The sequence below is a fragment of the Oncorhynchus nerka genome, linkage group LG8 (assembly GCF_034236695.1).
Source record: "Oncorhynchus nerka isolate Pitt River linkage group LG8, Oner_Uvic_2.0, whole genome shotgun sequence".
Lineage (NCBI taxonomy): Eukaryota > Metazoa > Chordata > Actinopteri > Salmoniformes > Salmonidae > Oncorhynchus > Oncorhynchus nerka.
The window spans coordinates 27362324-27383996 of NC_088403.1; the positions used below are offsets into that span (position 1 = coordinate 27362324).

General features: G+C 41.6%; 1 protein-coding gene across 1 annotated transcript; it reads left to right on the forward strand.

The window, feature by feature from the left end:
• Positions 1-6287: 6287 nt before the first annotated feature.
• On the forward strand, positions 6288-19688 carry LOC115133810 (chloride anion exchanger-like). The gene is made up of 21 exons (XM_065021611.1): positions 6288-6448; positions 6941-7109; positions 7796-7935; positions 8419-8529; positions 8840-9000; positions 9133-9297; positions 9673-9825; positions 10808-10890; positions 10986-11133; positions 11310-11423; positions 11851-11928; positions 13890-13982; positions 14135-14241; positions 15101-15170; positions 15354-15446; positions 15897-15992; positions 16405-16632; positions 16740-16794; positions 16931-17076; positions 17225-17302; positions 17508-19688. Exons 2-21 carry the CDS (start codon positions 6994-6996, stop codon positions 17532-17534), a joined length of 2262 nt encoding a protein of 753 aa, XP_064877683.1. The 5' UTR covers positions 6288-6448; positions 6941-6993; the 3' UTR covers positions 17535-19688.
• The last annotated feature ends 1985 nt before the right edge of the window (positions 19689-21673 follow it).

Genomic DNA, 21673 nt, shown 5'->3' on the forward strand with positions numbered 1-21673 from the left:
GGGACACTGACGATGGATTTTCCCCAGACTACAGCTCAAACTCAGGGGAAGCTACACTTAGCCAACAGAGTGTAACGTTGGAGTGGACTAAGAGGGTGATTTGAGGCAGCCGATCATTGATATCTCTCTTTAACAACCGTAAAGTGTCTTAATTATATCAATGAATAATAAACTAATTTAGATGTATATATTTATATTATTGTAAACGCTCTGCTATGTCAAGGCCTTTCTCTTTTACAAGTGTAAATAATGTCAATAGGGATGAAGTACAACAGGAGTTAGACATGTCCTTTTCCTTGGGCGCATTTCGACAACAGGACCATTGTTTGTGTCGAGGGCTTTCGGAAGAACAAATGCATAAATACAGAAGTCCTGCTCATCCGTGCAGCCGCAGTTGATCTGTGTTATAAACACTCAGTTTCTTCCCTCCCGAGATGAGCACTCCCATGGGGCGGAAGGGACATCAGAGGACCTCGGCTGAACCTGGAAGACGGAAGGAGAGACACTTCTGTTTTATTTGTGGCCTACTTAGTAACAAGAGAAACGAGTGGTACTACCTCTCAAATCCTTTTTCTCCTAGACCCATCCACGGCACAGGAAGTGATATCATACAGGAAGAGTTGAAGTGTGTGTAAATAATGACTGTCTATTATATTGAAAAGATATTAGAGTGACTGCTCTAACAATGGAAACATATGTCCTCAAAGATGGAAGGCAGGCGGAAGGTGGCGAGATCAGGTGAGACCATTCTAGCCAATGAGAGGGTAGATACATGTGTGAACAACAGGCCATAGAGATAGATAGAGGACTCATCTTTGTATCCGGGCAATCATAATGTCTGCACCAGCATGTGCAGCGCCATTGACGCTATCTCCATTTTAAAGTTTTTTTGATTCATTAGCTGATTTCTCCCAACTCATTGGGGGGTGTTTTACAAAACAAGTCCTCTGCGATTAGATCATCTCTAAGCAAGAGGTGTATCAAAGCCAATAACGAATTTTCAAACACCGCTTTACCCACGTGTGTTCTGGCTCTGGGCCAACCCATCGGTTTTTGGGACCAATCAGATGGTCTAAAACGGATTTCCATTCTAGAAATTGTCGAAGAGTTACTTAGATCCAGACTCATTGCAGAGAAGAAAATAACATCTGCAGGCGTGGAGTAAGCGTTTGGCTGGAGCAAGGAGTTTAGGTAGCCAGGCAAACCAACTCATAGGAATCCCCACCCAGTTGATTAGTGTAAAACGGTGAAAGCCCTCAATGGCAATGTCCATGCTAAAATGAGTTATATCCATGATGAGTCTATCCATCTCTGACAACAGGCACAACTCCGATATAAAGTTGTTTTTGAGTAACTTGCATTCTGAGCATCATGAAACTTCTATTCGATCAAATAAGCCTCCCATAGCAAATGATCAATTCCATTTTTTGTTGACCAAATTTGATACAAAAATTCCTCACTTCGTTGGCTTATTTTTGTGGACAGATTTTGGGCAGAGTAAAACCTTTCGCATTTCCTCTTCCTCTCTGGTTGAAAGGGTTTGGTTGGTTGCTTTTTATTAAGGCCATTAAGAGATGAATGAGGCAATGTTGCATTCTCAGCCATCAACTCTACAATAAAAGGCAGACTGTTGTAAAAAAATGTGTACTAGCAATACCAAGAGCAGAAATGTAAAGTTGTTTTTCTTTTAATCATGTCTAAATATGGACTGCAAGCATTACTGCTGACTTTGAAGAGTTTTTTTGTCATATTTCTGGATTTGATTGTACAATTAAAGCTTTGTGGAATATTACATTTAGTGTCATATTTCCTTTCCCAGTTAATCAAAATATCCTTATCTGCCTCTGGCCATGTGCGAGGTAGGAGTTGTCTGTGCAGACTACGGCCCTAGCAATCCCCTGATGTTCCTGTGTGGGTTACTGTGAAGTAAGCTTGATAGTGTTGTGTTACTAATTGTGGGAATTGTGTAAAGGCATTTATCACCGTATGTACACATTCCCTTTACACACACACACACACACACACACACACACTCGGCATTCATTCTTCAACATATTGGACTACAGTGGCTGGGTGAGTGTGAACACAACGTTCTATGTATGTCAAATAAGATATATTCAACACTTTTTTTTTACGAGTTATATTTAATTTTATAACTTGGAAGTACAGTCTTACTAGATGGGAGAGGCAAGAACTTGTACCGTGGGGTGAGTAGTGTAAAGCAAGCTTTAAAAATAAGTATTGCTTTCCGTTCAGTCTCTAACATAGTCACTACTGTAAGACTCACACACACCTTTTTTATCAGATTCAGCCTATTTCAGTGAGCAACTACCTCACTATTTGACTGCTGCATCTATTCAGATCAAGGTGTTCTATCTATAAGCAGGTTACTGTTTCAGTACGTACAGGTTGCTCCATTCGTAATGATTGTGAAATGATCATTTATACCTGGTTCTTGCTTGGGTCCTTTGTCCTGATCTTGTCCACGTTCTGTTTGTGCCCACATTTTTGAGACAGATGTAGAAAATCAAAAGACATATTGTGATCATGTCATCCTGTCCACCTCTGGCAGTCAGACACACATTGTGTCTGGGTATCTTACAGCTCTGGAAAGAGAAACCATTTATATCATCATTATTTCTGCCCTATAAAATCATTGACAGTTGGCACCATTGGCTGATTACATCAATATGTGTCCAACAATAAATAAATGAATAACATTTCTGAAAGAATAGCTGTGAAATCATTTACTTAAAGGAAGGGAAGGGACTAGAAAATGTGGTCATAATGCAGACCCAGGGGACAGATAACAGACACATTTCTGGAAATATGGGCACAATCAGAATGTAGACAAGATCAGAACAAAGGACTCATGTCAGTGCCGGGTATCAATGGGGCTTAGAGCATCCATCACCTGATCTGCTTTCATGGTATCGTGATGAAAATTATAATTATATTATCAGTAATTAATATTTGACAGCATCTGTAAACTTTGTGTTCTAATCTCCACCGGTGGTTGTGACTGTAGATATTTATTACTTGGGTTTATAGTCTACGTTGTAAAAACACCCTTAAAAGTAGATAGCACATTCTAGTCGGTGCTATAGTTGCTAGGATTCTCCCATGTGGAACCTGTTCCTGGGGACAACCTGACATACATAGTTTTTTCGCTGAGATTCTCTCCCAAGCACAAATGTTTATCATCACATTGTAAAAGGTTCTTAGTTCTCTCTGCTGAAGACTACCGTACTGTTTATTGGTTGTTCTATAGTTATTATTATATATGAGCTAGGCCATGCCAAGCTCATATCAGGAGTGAGTCATTGATTTGAAGATTTACGGACTATTTGAAAACTCTCTAAATGATACATGGAAAAGTACGTAGGTTATGTTCATTCATATATGAGACATGTTTGTTTATTGTACTTTATTTATTGTACTTTATTGTACTATTGTACAAATCAAATCCAAATCAAATTGTATTGGTCACATACACATGGTTAGCATATGTTAATGCGAGTGTAGCGAAATGCTTGTGCTTCTAGTTCCAACAGTGCAGTAATATCCAGCAAGTAACCTAACAATTTCACAACAACTACCTTATACACACAAGTGTAAAGGGATGAATACATATAAATATATGAATGAGCGATGGCCGTGCGGCACAGGCAAGATGCAGTAGATGGTATAGAGTACAGTATATTCATATGAGATGAGTAATGTAGGGTATGTAATCATTAAATCAAGTGGCATTGTTTACAGTGACTAGTGATACATTTATTACATCCAATTATTATTAAAGTGGCTAGAGATTTGAGACAGTATGTTGGCAGCAGCCACTCAATGTTAGTGGTGGCTGTTGAACAGTTTGATGGCCTTGAAATAGAAGCTGCTTTTCAGTCTCTTGGTCCCAGCTTTGACGTGCCTGTACTGACCTCGCCTTCTGGATGATAGCGGGGTGAACAGGCAGTGACTCAGGTGGTTGTTGTCCTTGATGATCTTTTTGGCCTTTCTGTGACATCAGATGATGTAGGTGTCCTGGAGGGCAGGTATACAGCCCGACAGGATGCTCTCGATTGTGCATCTGTAAAAGTTTGTGAGTCTTTTCGGAGACAAGCCACATTTCTTCAGTCTCCTGAGGTTGAAGAGGCGCTGTTGCTTCTTCTTCACCATGCTGTCTGTGTGGGTGGACCATTTCAGTTTGTCCGTGATGTGTATGCCGAGGAACTTAAAACTTTCCAGAAGTCAATTGTAATAACATATGACGAATCAACAATAATTTTATTTTTAAATGACTTACTTACTTACAAAAACCTACACACAAAAACCTAAAACGCAAACAGACCATCACAAACAGTTATTAAACAGTTATATTAGTAATTCTTCACATACCTCAATCATATCACTGTCAAAATAGGTCACAACCAAGTCACTTAGCTCACCTTGCTCTGTGAGAGACTTATCTTTTCTTTCATCTGCCTTTCTGAGTGGAAAGGGCAGGAGTAGGGAGTCAGTGGAAACTATTTGTCATTGGAGTCGTTAACGGAGCAATCCAGCCTTTATCAGCCATTACAAATCTGACAACACACATGTCAAAGTCTTGGAGAACAAAGGCCCGGTCTATAACAAACAGAACAAAATTGCATGATGAGGCAGTAACAATTAATAATGTTAATATGAGGATGTGCTTCTTTTGATTTAGGAAACGCTATCTTGATTTTTTTTTTAATGTTAACATGAGAAGGTCAGAATAGATGCAGGTTAGCATTTTTTTTTGTCATGAATCTAGTTCTGGGGGCACTAGTGGTCACTAGCTGGCACATTCACAAAATCATAAAATCAGAATTGAAACCTAACCTTAACCTTAACCCTAACCTTAAACACACTACTAACAGTAACGCCTAACCGTAACCTTAAATTAAGACCAAAAAGTAAATTTTTGTTTTCGTGGATTTTTACAATATAGACAATTTTGACTTTGCAGCTGGTCCATCTAAAGGAAATCGCTCAGTTCTGCCTCCTGTGCAAGATTCATGATATTAAACGTCAACCTGCGAAACATACACCCCAATTATGTTTCTTTGGGTACTGTAAGTAATAAATATACAATAAAAACAGAGAATAAAGTAACCTTCCCCTACACACACATAAACATATTGTAAACACACATGCACAGACGCACACACACACACACCTATGAGGTCATTCCCACAGACATGCTATTTTCGCTTGACTGGAATGCAGCTTTGAAAGCCATCAAAAACATGTACTATTTTACAGTAATAAACTGTGATGATAACATACAGCAGAGATACCTGTAGCTTATCAACTGGTCACACAACAACATCTGGGTCAAGGTAATGTGTTTTCATAGAGAGGGAAAATTCTGTAAAATTCTGTACAATAGTACAATGCTGCAGGGTTCCCCAAAAGGAGGCCCGCGTGCCATATTCGGCCTGCCTGTGGTTAGGAAATCCCCAGACATAAATAGAGAGGCATTTGTGATCGTATCCCAATGTAATCAAGGTTTGAAATGATTCTGTTTTTGTCAAATACTTTATCTGTTTGTGCTTCTTTGGGTAAATATGCAGTGGACAAATTATTTATGACTATGTTCCAGCCTCCCGACCATTCACTCAAGAATAAATTGTCCTGTGTCTAAATGTAATTAAGGACCCCTGATTTATGGTGTACATAGATAGGCTGTAAATAGGTATGCTGTAGGGTTTTGTATGACACAGGGGTTTAGCATGTACTATAGGTATGATGAAATTGGGTCATAACAGGGGGGACAAAACAACTACTATTATATTTTTACATTGTTTCTTCTTGAATTTCTTCAGATGTATACTTTAGATAGGATTCATGTAAGACCTACTGTTAAGTATAACAAGACACCCCCCTGCACTGACACCCCAACCCCAGATGAACAGTAATATCCCTTCTGTGTCACTGCAATGAGTCTCACAGCATTAGCCAGTTTGAAAGTTGAGAGCGGGTTATTATTGTATAGTAGTACTGCTACCCCTCATCATATTCATCCATGTTTAACCTCAACCCTAACCTGAACCTCTACCACGAAACGTCCACTGATCTCCAGTGTACAGCCACGACCACTGTCCAGCCCTCCCCACCCTGCCCATAAGTGGGGATCTCAGACACACTCAGTAATCCTTGAAAGTTGAGGCACTGTGCCAGGGCATTTATCCATAAGAACAATGGTCAAGGATAGGGCTGGGCTGGCGTGTGATGACTGCATCATAATTGCTGTTAATAATTACAGTTATGAACGATAAGCAACCCGGTAGAGGGGATTTGTTAATTGCAACATTCCCAAGGGTCCCGGTCCCAGATAATCTTAGGGTGTTCCTCGGTGCGGAGAGAAAGAGAGAGAAAGACAGGCAAAGTTTGGATACACTGAAGCTGCGTACTCAGATAAACTAGTCAGGTAAGAGTTAGTGTTATGTATTATTCTAGTACCTTGCTTATCATTTATTACAATTAAAGATAGAAAGTATCTTAATGTATCTATCTTTCCATCTGATATCTGGATGTGGCAGTTGGTGACATCAATCTTTCTTAAGAGTTTTTTATTTTGTATTACCTTTAGTAAAAACTATTTGTAATATAGGACAACCTTGCCTGTGTTCTCCTGTGTATTATAATGGTATCAGAACCCTTATTTAACCCAGACCACTCTAACCTGGTCAAAGCTGACAGGCAGCACAGGCCCTGCCCAGCCATGCCAGTCGCAGCTGGTCCACTGGACAGCACAGAGCTGTGACATTAATGACACAGGCTGATGTAGTTAGTGTGTGACGGTAGCTATACCTTTGTTGTGCAGCAGCTCCACAGTGATTGTCTGTGCCAAGTTACTTTCAAAGGCAGGAGAGAAAGATATGACAGGAGCCTGTACTAAAATGTGATTGATGGGTCTCAGAGACCCTGTGAGGAACAGGTGCCGCACCACTCATCGAGAAGAAGAGGGTAAAGATGAAGCAGTACGTGGTCACCAGGCCACTCTACTCAGAGGACGCCTTCGCAGACGTACATGAGAAGATCCACAGGCACCATAAGACCGTGCGGCACCATGTCAAGCAGTATTTCACGTAAGAACCAATCAAGTTTCTTCTGTTGTTTTGCTTGTGTTGTTTTGTGTAACACTGAAGGTAGCCTTGTGATGGGCTGCAGTGCATGGATGCAAAACTTCGGCCTAAATTCAATCAGATCAAGAGTTAGCAGACCAGCAATAGCAGACACTTGCATAGCTGGTGTTTTGGCGGTGTCGGACATGTAACTGCATTAAGAGGTGTCAAATCGGTGAGCGGCTGTTCCTTTGGCCATTGTCACGATTATTACAACACACATTCCAGTTTACCAACTTGTAACAAGGTTGCTTGGGATTATAATTCATGCAATTCAGCGCATCCAATGGCAATGTCCGCGATACGGGTACTGACGTTTGCTGATTTGACAATGAAACTGCTTTGCAGTTGTCGGTTATCACCACTCAAATCACTGTAGGAGTGCAGTTGCAGTTGTCGGTTATTACCACTCAAATCACTTCAGGAGTTTAGTCTTCGTTTGGTGTGGACGGGTGGGCCCACATGACATTTTACCTGAGACACCCTGATTGTCTTTAGTTTGCTAGCTTAAAGATCAGCTTAAAGATCAGCCCTATCATCTTATATACTCTATGTCAAAAATGTGTGCATCAAGATGCTTAGATGTTATCAACAATTAGTAAGTCATGCCTGTGGAGACTAACTAAAAATGGTGTGTGTGTTAACTGTAGTTGTGACCTCAAGCGTGCTAAGAACGCAGCGCTCTCTCTGCTGCCTTTCATTGGTTGGATGAGAATCTACCAGCTGAAGGAATGGTTGCTGAGTGATATTGTATCTGGGGTCAGCACTGGACTGGTAGCTGTTCTACAAGGTGAAGCTTACACCCACTCTAACCCACCTCAATCAACCAGTGTGCATCTTCAGATCTATCAAAGCAGTTCCTATAGCACTTTTTGAGAAATAATTTGATAAAGAACAGTAAACCTCCTCATTAACGTCACAAAAACATACACTTTGAGCATTGATAGAGAAAGAGAGGGCTGTTATTGAAATTGAAGAATATTGATGAACTATGGTTTTACAGAACGGTAATCAGGTCCGATGGTGGTATCACCTAAAATACATTATCTGATCCTAGACACCTATTAATAGGTGTTTATTGAAAGAAGAGATGTTAACGTATCTTTATTAGCAGGCGTTATTATCACAGTATTAGCATTGGCACACAGTAGAGTCAATAGATACTTAAAACATCTGGATCATGATGACTCTTGAATGCTGTCGTAGTGACTAATGGTGGAGTTATTTAGCATGCGCTGTAAATTGGTGTTCATTGTTTTTGTTTGATTGACAGGTCTGGCATACTCCCTGCTGGCCTCCCTCCCTCCATGGTACGGACTCTTCACTGCCTTCTTCCCAGTGATCGTCTACTTCTTCCTTGGCACTTCCAGACATATCTCAGTAGGTAAGTACTGTGCATATGTGTGTGTGTGTGTGTGTGTGTGTGTGTGTGTGTGTGTGTGTGTGTGTGTGTGTGTGTGTGTGTGTGTGTGTGTGTGTGTGTGTGTGTGTGTGTGTGTGTGTGTGTGTGTGTGTGTGTGTGTGTGTGTGTGTGTGTGTGTGTGTGTGTGTGTGTGTGCGTGTACAGTGTTTTGCTCTGACCATCACAAGCCATCACACCTTTTTACTGTACTTACCGCCCTCTCTCTGCCCACCTATCCACTGCTTCCTCATCTTCACTTCCTCTCTCTTTCTCCTCACCCCACTCACTCCAGGGGCGTTCCCTGTTCTGAGCCTCATGGTGGGTGCAGTGGTGACGAGGCTTGTGCCTGACGAAGGCCCCCCAGTCAACATCACTGGGTTTGAGGGGCTGACCAGCGATGAGCAGAGAGTAATGGTGGCCGCCTCTGTCACCTTCCTCATGGGGATAATGCAGGTAAAACACCATCATTACCTCAACATTATCACTCATGTACTGTACATTACTCATACGGTATCTCTCTGTAATCTGAATCTAAAATGAACAATTCTCCCATATTCTAACATGAGTCCTCTGCTTCTCTCCCAGCTGGCCATGGGTCTGCTGCAGGTAGGCTTCATCGTCATGTACTTGTCAGACACGCTGGTGTCTGGGTTCACCACCGCGGCTGCTGTCCACATCCTGGTGTCCCAGCTGAAGTTTGTGTTGGGCCTGGTGGTGCCGGGACTCAGTGGACCGCTGTCGATCGTTTATGTGAGTCCAGGAAGAGAGACAGGATGAGGTCAAATGTCTTTCAATGCAACAGTCTGATTTTTTCAACTGATATCCAAATATGTAATGGCTTAGCTATGCCAGATATATATTCATTAACTCCCTCAAATCTTATCCCTCATATCTGATCGGTTTCTAAATCTCTGAGGAATAAAAGAGTGTTGATAAGCTAAACAAGTGTCTCATTGTATCTTATCTTACACAGTTAAGCACAGGTCTTCCTCAAGTGCCCACAAGATTTCAGAAAACGCTATAATTCATGAGTCATGGCTTGGTGTAGAGACCTCTGACTGAACTCTCACACCCTGTAACTGGTTCTTCATTACTGTCATCAATATTAACTGACGTCTTCCTCAGACCCTGGAGAAGATCTTTGTCCAGATTGAGAAGACCAACGTGTGTGACCTGGTGACGTCCATATTGATCATGGTGGTGGTGTTCATAGTGAAGGAAATCAACGATAGATACAAAGCCAAGCTGCCTGTTCCAATCCCTATAGAGGTTATCATGGTGAGTGCCAATGTGTGCACTATGTCATCACAACCGGGGCTACAGGTCTATATGTCAGCATACACAGATCAGAATTGGGAAACAGTGTGGCGGAGAACAAGCCTCAATCGGGGCACCATTGAATTTACATTCTTAGAAAAAATAACCCAATGGGGTTTATCTGGGGAAAAAAAGGGTTCTACCTGGAACCAAAAAGGGTTCTACAAAGGTTTATCCTACTGGGACAGCCGAAGAACCCTTTTAGGTTCTAGATAGCACCTTTTTTTCAAAGAGATAAGAAAAAGGTGTTGCCATGCAGGGCACTGTTTATGGAGATGTGTCTCTCGATTTAATATACATTTGAATGTGAGTATGCACTTGCACAAATTACAGATCATATCATCACAGATAAGCATCGGGAAGCATTGCTATTCTTATCCTGAACAGTCACTCTCTTGTTCCTATCTTAGTACACTCTTAGAATAAAATGTGCTATCTAGAACCTGAAAGGGATCTTCGGCTGTTCCCATAGGAGAACCCTTTTTGTTTCCAGGTAGAAGCCTTTTTGGTTACAGGTAGAGCCATTTTGATTTCCATGTATAACCTTTTACATAGAGGGTTCTGCATGGTACCCAAAAGAGTTCTACCTGGAAGCAAAAAGGGTTCTACCCGGAAGCAAAAAGAGTTATCCTATGGGAACAGCAAAAGAACCCTTTTGGAACCCTTTTTTCTAAGAGTATATTGAAGGAGCCAGCTTTTGAGAAATGTATAGTATTGATGTTTTATTCTCACACTGACTCACAGTACGGCAGATGAGGACAATCAGGTGAATTGTAGGAAAATACATGAACTTGTACTGATGTACTATAGGCCTGCAGTGTGTCACAGCTTTGTGTTAAAGTTGACAAGGTAACCAGATTCTCTTGAAATATACTGTTTTATCACCAGATTGCATTAGTCATGCTAATAACTGATACATTGATTTTGGTAATGACTTTGGCAGACTGTCATCGCTTGTGGCGTTTCCTATGCATTCAACTTCCGAGTGAAATATAAAGTTGATGTTGTCGGCCGTATTCCAGTGGGGTAAGCACATATAAAAAGATGTTTGCTGCATGTTAAAATGGCTGAGAACAGATGGGAAAATAATCTAACAATACCTCTCCCTCTCAATCTATTAGGTATGAGTCCCCTATGGGCCCGAACATGCAGATCTTCGGGCAGACTGCTGTTGAGGCGTTCCCTATGGCCATAGTGGGCTTTGCTGTAGCCTTCTCTGTCGCCAAGGTCTACTCTGTCAAACACGATTACATCATAGACGGAAATCAGGTGAGTCCCAAAACCAGAACATTAGGAGGAGGGGTTGGAAGCTGAGGTGGTACAGAAAAATGTGATTATTGTTGCTTGTGAATGAGGGGTGTCAGCCTAATACAAACTATCAACATAAGACTTGAACTAATATCAACGGTTCCAGAACATGTACTTGTGCTTGTTTTGCTCTCTAGGAGCTGATAGCTTTTGGGGCCAGTAACATCATTGGAGCAGCCTTTAAGTCGTTTGCAGCAAGTACAGCTCTCTCCAGGAGTGCGGTACAGGAGAGTACAGGTGGCAAAACCCAGGTAAACTACTAAACCAAGAGGCTGTCTGAGAATACAGACACACAACCATACTTAGAGTTCCTTCCTGTACAAGTTCTTTATCCAAGAGATGTAGCTGTAAACGTTGTGAAATATTGACCTATTTGGGTCTACCTATCTTTATTGTAATAATAACTGATAACTTATCATAGTCCAAACCAGATAGAATTGTACAAATGGGAGAGAGAATGTGATATAGTTTGTCGTGACTCGTGACCTACAGTACATAGTGAGAAATGATAGAATTGGCTCAGAGTTACAATGCACCAAGTTAATAAATAATAATAATAATATATATATATATATATTAAATATATCAAAGGGAAACACTGCTTAAACAGTGCTTATCTGTAGTTGTTTTATGAATAGCTAAATGTGAGTCAAATAAAGTGTAATTTCATAATTTCAGATTGCTGGGCTACTGTCAGCGCTCATCGTGATGGTCGTCACCTTGGCTATCGCATTCTTATTGGAGCCACTCCCAAAGGTAAAACTCACTCAGTATTTACAATATCATTGGCTTTAGGAATTGAATGATAGGGCAACATTTAGATTTCTGCCTAAATAGACATACATTTGGGTAATTATTTTTCATGAGATGGCCATAAACAATAACTGGTAATATTGCATAGTTTTAGAAAGTTCTGGAACTCACCTGTCTGTAAAAAATTAAAAAAAAAAGGTTTATTATAAATTGCTGAGATGTACTCACTTTTGAGGACACAAGCTTAAAACCTGTTAAGGAGGCTGCGAATTTTTGCAGCTTTTTGTTAAAAATCGCGCAAAATTTCAACGTCCTGCTACTCATGCCAGGAATATAGTATATGCATATGATTAGTAGGTGTGGATAGAAAACACTCTGAAGTCTCTAAAACGGGTTAAATCATGTCTGTGACTATAACAGAACGTGTGTAGGAGGCAAAATCCCAAGGAAAACTGTTCACAAAAAACACACAAAAAATATCCCTCCGCCAGTCTCTGTATTGTCTATGGCAAGGGAAAATAGATAGTGTCCAGTTTACAATGCCTACAGCTTCCACACGATGTCGCCAGTACTGGCAATTGCGTTGAAGTTTATCCTTGGTTAGATGAGGAATAGGCACTTCCTGTCTTCGGGTACACCAGAGGAAGTTATGAAAGGGAGAATATGGACCATGATTTCAAGACTTGCTGCTATCGAATACAGATCGCCCCGTGATCAATTTGATTGATTATTAACGTTTACTAATACCTAAAGTTGGATTACAAAAGTAGTTTGAAGTGTTTTGTCAAAATTTATAGGCAACTTTTTCAATTTAAAAAAATTACGTTGCGTTTTTGAAAGCAGTTTTTTCCTGATCAGACGGGCTTCATAAATGGACATTTTGGGTATACATGGACGGATTTAATCGGAAAAAAAGACCCAATTGTGATGTTTATGGGACATATAGGAGTGCCAACAAAGAAGCTCGTCAAAGGTAATGAATGTTTTATATTTTATTTCTGCGTTTTGTGTAGCGCCAGCTACGCTAATTATTCTGTTTACGTCCCCTTTGGGTATTTCGGGGGTTGCATATTTCGGGGGTTGCATTTCCGCTGATGTTGATCCCTGTACAGGGCTGCAGTACATAGTACAAATATAATATCAAAATATTGAAAATCACATTTGTTTTTCTTATTCAACAAAAGTGGGGCAATAGGGCCTGAAAATACTGAAATGCTTCCTAAATATAGTAACAATCAAATGATAAACTACTTACCATAGGATTTCACCTTTCTTATAACTGTAAAATAAATATGATCATACTTAGTGGGAATACAATGTTTGCACAATTTCATATAACACTATTTCATAAAAGTCCACTGAGCAGCGCAGGGACACCATTCAAATGTGTGCAGACTCACTACAACTTCAGCTTTAAGCACTAAGTGATTTTGTCTGTCTGTGACCAAGAGAAAGTGTTCTTGTTTCAATTCTATGAAACAATTTAGTATGTTTTCATGTTGATGCTCTTAAATCCAGCTGAGAATATTCAAGTGAGATGAAACGACAACCGTTGGATTCACTAGACTTTCACCTTATATGGGTTCTGTCATTTAAATCAATTCTTTGTCTGGATAGGTCAGAAAATGTGACATGTCACTTCCTATACAAATGTGGTGTCTGAAACCTGACACTTCAAGTCAGCTCCGCTGAGAGAGCGGAAGTGGAGAGCAGACAGATGGGTCTTTCTGGCATTATATTGCACTGGACCCTAAGGCGTTCACCAAAATGTCAGTCGGAACCAGTCCAGAACCGCTCAAAGTCCCCCATATAGGGGACTTAACATCTAAGATTAGAACATTACGTAATGAATCACACTGTATGAAGTAGATAGGAGCACTGGAATTTAGATGGAAGTCTTGTGCAACTCTTGTGACTGATCATCAAAGATGTCATTGCCTGACCTTTTCCCTCTGTGTTGACAGTCGGTGCTGGGGGCAGTGGTCATAGTCAACCTGAAGGGGATGTTGATGCAGATCAGAGAAGTCCCTTACCTGTGGAGGAGAGACCGGCCGACTGTGTGAGTCTTCTGAGACAGTCCCACTGAACTACACCTAAAATGGAAACACGGAGTGATGTCTTTACCAACTGTAATAATGAACTCATATTTCCCCCAATCCCTTCCATCCCGCATCCCCTTGTCCTGTCTCCCCTCCATGTCTTTATCCAGGTGGTGTGGCTGGTGACCTGCCTGGCTTCCATCCTGTTGGGGCTGGATCTGGGGCTGGCTGTAGGTCTAGGGATCGAGCTGCTCACCGTTGTCTTCAGGGCTCAGTTGTGAGTATGGGCACAAATCTCCAAATACCTCAAAAAAAGTTGAACTGGTGTCTGTTTTTATTCTTTGTCAGTTTTCAATGTTATTTGGAGGTGGACACCAGGGTTGGGGTCAATTTAACATTTCGGAATTTGATTCGATTCTACCCAAGTACTGAAATTCAAATTGGCCACACCTCACAGGAAGCATAATTTGAATTGAATTTTAATGAAAGGAAGTATAATTGAATTCAAAGCAATTCAAAGAAATTCAACTGAGACATGAAACAGACTCATTCCTTTGATAAATATTTTGCCCAAAAAATCTACCACCTCTTACTCAAGAATACAGATACCATCAAGAAAAATGGGATTATAACTCAGTGTTTTATTTGTATTTTTACCCACATTTTTTTTGCTGTTCCCTTCTTTCCCTTCTTTGGATTTAATGCATTGTGGGAAATGTATTTTTCTACATATTTAATAACGTGTAAGTGAATTATGAATTATTACAGACAAAATGATCTTAGAATATTTCCAGACCACTGTTAATTATTTAATACTCTTTTTAGGAGGATGAGTTTTAAAAATGAAATGTTTCAAGTATTGATAACCATGCATCATGTCAAAATTAACATGTGCATAATGATGTATGGAATAAATGATCCATTTGAATTACAATGAATTTCATTGAATTCAATTCTACTTCCTTTAATTCAAATTCCGTTAAAATGCTGCTTCCTGTGGGATGTGGCCAATTCACATTTAATTCAAATTCAATAATTCAATTGGAATTAAAGACCAATTCACAACTCAATTCAGAATGAACCCCAACCCTGGAACACAATGTCGTAGTGACATTTCTGCATACATTCTATTCCAGCCCACGTTGCAGTGTCCTGGCCAATATCACAGGAACAGATATCTACAAAGACCGCAAGGATTACATGAATGTGAGTAAACTGTAATGTGAACTAAAGATACTCACCATTATCTTTTCATCTTACAAGACTGTGAAGATGGTGTGTCTACACATGGCCCTTGTTCTATTGTCTATATATCTCTTTCCAGATCTATGAGCCAGAGGGTGTGTCTACACATGGCCCTTGTTCTATTGTCTATATATCTCTTTCCAGATCTATGAACCAGAGGGTGTGAAGATCTTCAGGATACCGTCACCCATCTTCTTTGCCAATATAGATTTTTTCCGAGGCAAGCTGGTGGAAGCTGTACGTAAGCAATTATACACAATTAGACGTGTAAAATGAAGAATTCTTCCAAACACATTTACGCGTAGGCCTTTTTGCATTACAATTTCCATTACATGGTCAACTAAGGTAATGATTCATGGATCTACTTATTAAGACATCTTATTTTCTCATCGGATTTGATCCAGTGGAAAGAGGTCCTAAAGAATGGTCAAATAAACTCACGAAGGTCAATACCACCTCAATGTATGAGGTAATATAGTATACCAGGTTGTATAGCAATAGTGCCCATACAAATTGGTGTTTACTAAAGTTTTACTTGCACCTTACTAAACACTAAGCACATGCAGATAAGATAAGATGAAGTTTAACCAATAAAGCCCACCAATAAAGCCCATGTGTAACAGTTACTCTCACATTCATGTGTGCAATTGCTAATTCGGGTTCAACTTGACTTTGATGTGTTTTCAGGTGGGCTTTAACCCTTTGAGGGTGTTGAGGAAGAGAAACAAAGCCCTGAGGACGATCAGGAAACTTCTAAAGAAAGGAGAGCTGCAGATGACATCTGTGAGTAGTGGTGCACTTATCTGTTGCCCTTAGAAAGCCATTAAAACATAACTTCCACTCACAAAGTTACCTCGTTAACACTTTACAAGAGCCCCCTGTATCATAAAGTTTAATTCAAATGGCCATAAGTATGTCATAAATCAGTCTAGCCCAAAACATTAGTTTCACACCTGGCAACAACATACTTTTAGCAATCCAAAATCAACAGACATCATGCACACGCTGCAGGACCTACCTATAGGTAGTCGTCCTCGTACATGCCTTATCAGTATGGTCTTGGGGTTGCATGTATATGAAAAACAAATTAATCATCATCCCATAGTGGTGGGTGGACCTCCAAAGATCACCTTCTACATGTAGTCAGGTTTTCACAATAAGAGGTTGTGGTAATGTTGTGGTTCTCCCGGTGCAGAAAGGCCTACTGCTCACCAGCTCTGGTCCCATTGAGGAGTCTGAGGATGAGAGCAACATGGAGGATCTGGACCAGCCCACTGACTTCAAGGACCTTCCTGTCCAGGTGAACTGGAACTCTGAGCTTCCTGCCAACATCCGTGTCCCCAGAGTAGACGTCCACAGCCTGATCCTGGACTTCTCAGCCGTCTCCTTCCTCGACATCTCTGCCCTCAAGGGACTCAAAGCGGTGAAACAAAACTCTTCCGTTACAACCCTGGGGAATGTGGGGATGATTGTATATTTTACCAGAGTATTTCTACTCGGTGGGTACTGATATTTTGCTGTGTTCTATAGGCACTCAAAGAGCTCATTCGGGTTGAAGTTGAGGTCTACATTGTGGCATGCGACTGTAAGCCTGGTTTAAGACAAGCCATCTGTCCCATCTATTCCTTCTCCCCTTTTCTCTTCAACACTGACTTCAATCACTCTGAAACAAATAGAGGTGAAGTGACTGATCTAACGATATCTATCTCTTCTGTCCAAAGCGTACATCCTGAAGAAACTGCACAGCTGTAAGTTCTTTGACGACGAGGTGAAGTCGTCCATGTTTTTCCTGACTCTCCACGATGCCATGCTGCATATCCTGGAGAAACATCCAGTAGACTCTGAAAACACAAAAGTCTGTGAAAAGGTATAACATTTACCTGTAGAAAAATACTGTGTATCTATTGATGTTTCCACCCTTACAGACTAGATAAGAGGTGCCAAACCTTATCTTGGCCCACATCGCTTCATACACAGGAACTTGTCTTATTCTTTTGAATCATGTTCTCTTACAGGTTATAACAACAGCCACTATCCATGACAACCAATTCAATGGTGTGTCAAGTTTGCGTAGCAGGGACAGATTTGTACATGTAAGTAACAGGGACCCATCAAATCTATTTGTCATTGTCTTTTCTAAATTTGTAATGAATAATCACCAATCCCTTTAAAATGATAACTCTCGTAATGTTGCAACTCATGTGGAGGTACAGGTAATTCATAAAAATCATTCATAAAAGTACAATTACAGTAAAATGAGCTGAAAAAATAAAATCTAAATCTCTTTGCTTTCCCCAGGTCTCAGAGTCAGAAACCAAGTTCTAGTTCCAGAACTACACTCTCAGATGTCAGTATTTTAAGGGTTCTTCAATTGTCCCTTTCCACAGATGGGTCTACATGGAACCCAAAAGAGGTCTACCTGGAACCAAAAAGGGTTATATTTGGAACAAAAAAGGGTTCTCCTATGGGGATAGCTGAAGAACCCTTTTGGAACATTTTTTCTAAGAGTGTAGTGATGTGTACAGTACTTTCATTTCCTGGGATGGCATGCATTTCCTGTGATCGCTGTGCTTTCTGGTGATAATTGACATAAGACACATGACGCTGTCCTAAAATGGACACCATACAGTAACCATATGTACACAGGACACCCCTTATTGAGCTAATAATTGTACATAAAATATATTAGCATTTTTTTTGTACTGTTAAACAGATACTCAATGGCAAGTGTTATGAGATTTTGAAAGAAATATCAGAAAACGTCATTCATTTATTTATTTTTAAATAGCTCGACCATGTTGCATTTTATATGTGTGCATAGGGATTTTATAGGAATGTTAACTTTGATGTATTTTATGTGTAAAATTAGAAATTGACTTCTTAGCACAAAGTATTTCCGCCAGCAAGAAATGAAGCAATATTAGCAGTAGGGTATTTGGAAATGTGAACGTCCTGTAACAGATATTGAATAAGAGTCATTGTCACGTTCATCATCACGAGGAGACCAAGGCGCAGCATGATAAGAATACATTCTTCTTTTAATAAACAAAGAACACTAAACAAACTAACAAAATAACAAAACGAACGTGAAGCTATAACAACGACTGCTGACACAGGCAACTATACATAGACAATAACCCACGAAATACCCAAGGAATATGGCTACCTAAATATGGTCCCCAATCAGAGACAACGATAAACAGCTGCCTCGGATTGGGAACCAATCTAGGCAACCATAGACATAAACACCTGGATATACAACAACCCCTAGACATACAAAAAACCCTAGACACTACAAAAACTACACATTCCACCCTCGTCACACCCTGACCTAACCAAAATAATAAAGAAAACAAAGATAACTAAGGTCATCCCCCCCCCCCCAAAGGTGCGGACTCCCAGCCGCAAACCTAAACCTATATGGGAGGGTCTGGGTGGGCATCTAACCTCTGTGGCGGCTCTGGTTCTGGACGCCGCCCCCCTTCTTTACATTGAGTCCTCGCCGTAGGCCCCGGGCTGGGGACCCTCGCTGTGTTGACCATGGCCGGATGTTCTGGGCTGGGGACCGTCGCTGGAGACCCCGGACAGGGGACCATCGCTGGAGGCCCCAGACTGTGGCCCGTCGTTGGAGGTTCCGGACTGTAGCCACTCGTTGGAGGTTCCGGACTGTGGCCCGTCGTTGGAGGTCCCGGACTGTGGCCTGTCGTTGGAGGTTCCGGACTGTGGCCACTCGTTGGAGGTTCCGGACTGTGGCCACTCGTTGGAGATTCCTGACTGTGGCCACTCGTTGGAGGTTCCGGACTGTGGCCACTCGTTGGAGGTTCCGGACTGTGGCCACTCGTTGGAGGTTCTGGACTGTGGCCCGTCGCCGGACGCTCTGGGCTGGGTACTGTCGCTGGACGCTCTGGACTGCTGAGGCGCACTGTAGGCCTGGTGCGTGGTGCCGGCACTGGTGGTACGCACCTCAGGGCGAGTGAGGGGAGTAGGAACAGGGCGTACTGGACTGCCGAGGCGCACTGTAGGCCTGGTGCGTGGTTCTGGCACTGGTGGTACCGGGCTGGGGACACGCACCTCAGGGCGAGTACGAGGAGCAGGAACAGGGCGTACTGGACACTGGAGGCGCACTGGAGGCCCGGTGCGTGGTGCCGGCACTGGTGGTACCGGGCTGGTGACACACCTCAGGGCGAGTGTGGAGAGTTGGCACAGGACGCACTGGGTCTTGAAGGTACACTGGAGACCTGGTGTGTATAGCCGGCATCAATTGTTCCGGAACTTTAACACACGTTTCAGGACAAGTACGGAGAGCTGACTCAGGTGGCACCAAACTGACAACACGTTCTTTTATTCCAAATCCGTGCGTCCTCCACCAACTCAACATCTCCCCCATTTCTCTCTCCTCCGAATCCTCCTTCTCCCAGACTGGGGCTGGTTTACTCCTCGGCTCCGCCGACATGTCCTTGTGTCGTCCCCCCCCCCCCCCCCAAAAAAAACATTGGGGTTTCTGTGGTTGCCTTGAGTCCTCGTATCGTCGCCTTTCCTCCTGTGCTATCTCCACCTGCTTCCATGGCAGGGTCTTGTCCCCTGCCATTACCTCCTCCCAGGTCCAGGATGTCTTCCACTCATCTTTCTCCCGGGCCCAAGATGTCCGCTCCTCATTCACACGCTGCTTGGTCCTTATTTGTTGGGTTATTCTGTCACGTTCTTCGTAATGATGAGACCAATTAATTAACAAAGAACACTTAAACAAACTAACAAAACATTTTGAGATGATGCTTCATTCTTTTGCTAAAGAAATTCATCAATGAATTCAAAGTTCCCATTGCGTGTCTTGTGGTGTAGAAAGAAGCCATTGTTAGTAAGAAGAAGAACTAGAGGTACAGTATAAACTTGGCACAGACCATGAAGGAATCATCATCCTGATCTCTGTTGATGATTGGATACACTGAGTGTTCCATGACATAGAATGACCAGGTGAATCTGGGTGAACACTATTGATGTCACCTGTTAACTTCAATCAGTGTCAATGATTGGGGAGGAGACAGGTTGAATAAGGATTTTTAAGCCTTGAGACAATTGAGACATGGATTGTGTACTGTATGGGTGCCATCCAGAGGGTGAATGGGCAAGACAAAATATTTAAGTGCCTTTGAACGGGGTATGGTAGTAGGTGCCAGGCGTACTTGTTTGTGTGTCAAGAACTGCAAAAACATTTCACACTCAACAGTTTCCCGTGTGTATCAAGAATGGTCCACCACGCAAAGAACATCCAGCCAACTTGACACAACTGTGGGAAACATTGGAGCATCCCTGTGGAATGCTTTTGAGACCTTGTAGAAAGGGAAAGGGGGATACCTAGTCAAACATGCCCTGAATAATTGAGGCTGTTCTGAAGGCAAAAGGTGTTCCTAATGTTTTGTAAACTCAGTGTATGACTTTAATTTTCCAAGACAAATTTCCCCTCACAGGGATAATAAAGTTTAGCATATCCTATAAGATGAAACACTGGCTTGATATTCCAGTGACTTTAGGAACACACACTTCAAATCATCCATTTCCTGTAGCACAATTGATGGCTGACTAAATACTTTTTTGCCCCACTGTATAACTCACTGTATCACAATTCCAGTGTGTAGCGCTCGTCTTCCTCCTCTGAGGAGGAGGAGTAGTAGGAAGGATCGGAGGACCAATGTGCAGCGTGGTACGTGTTCATGATGATTTTATTAAACACAGAACACTAAAACAAAAATAACAAAGAGAATGACACGAAATGAAACAGTCCTGTCTGGTGACATACACAAAGACAGAAAACAATCACCCACACCACACAGGTGGGAAAAAGGCTACCTAAGTATGATTCTCAATCAGAGACAACTAATGACACCTGCCTCTGATTGAGAACCAGACCAGGGCAAACACATAGAAAAAGGAACATAGACAACCCACCCAACTCACGCCCTGACCATACTAAAACAAAGACATAACAAAATAACTAAGGTCTGAACGTGACACAGTGGGTCAGAAGTTTACATACACTAAGTTGACTGTGCCTTTAAACAGCTTGGAAAATTCCAGAAAATTATCTCATGGCTTTAGAAGCTTATGATAGGCTAATTGGCATCATTTGAGTCAATTAGAGGTATACCTGTGGATGTATTTCAAAGCCTACCTTCAAACTCAGTGCCTCTTTGATTGACATCATGGGAAAATCAAAAGAAATCAGCCAAGACCTCAGAGAAAAAATCGTAGACCTCCACAAGTCTGGTTCATCATTGGGAGCAATTTCCAAAAGCCTGAAGGTACCACGTTCATCTGTACAAGAAATAGTATGCAAGTATAAACACCATGGGACCACGCAGCCATCATACCGCTCAGGAAGGAGACCCGTTCTGTCTCCTAGAGATGAACGTACTTTGGTGTGAAACGTGCAAATCAATCCCAGAACAACAGCAAAGGACCTTGGGAAG

Excerpts from the sequence above, each read along its gene's own strand:
- LOC115133810 (XM_065021611.1), top strand. The coding sequence starts at position 6,994 with ATGAAGCAGTACGTGGTCACCAGGCCACTCTACTCAGAGGACGCCTTC. Across the intron at positions 8,530-8,839 it reads TTCCAGACATATCTCAGTAG|GGGCGTTCCCTGTTCTGAGC; the intron begins GTAAGTACTGTG and ends CACTCACTCCAG. Across the intron at positions 16,795-16,930 it reads CTACATTGTGGCATGCGACT|CGTACATCCTGAAGAAACTG; the intron begins GTAAGCCTGGTT and ends TTCTGTCCAAAG.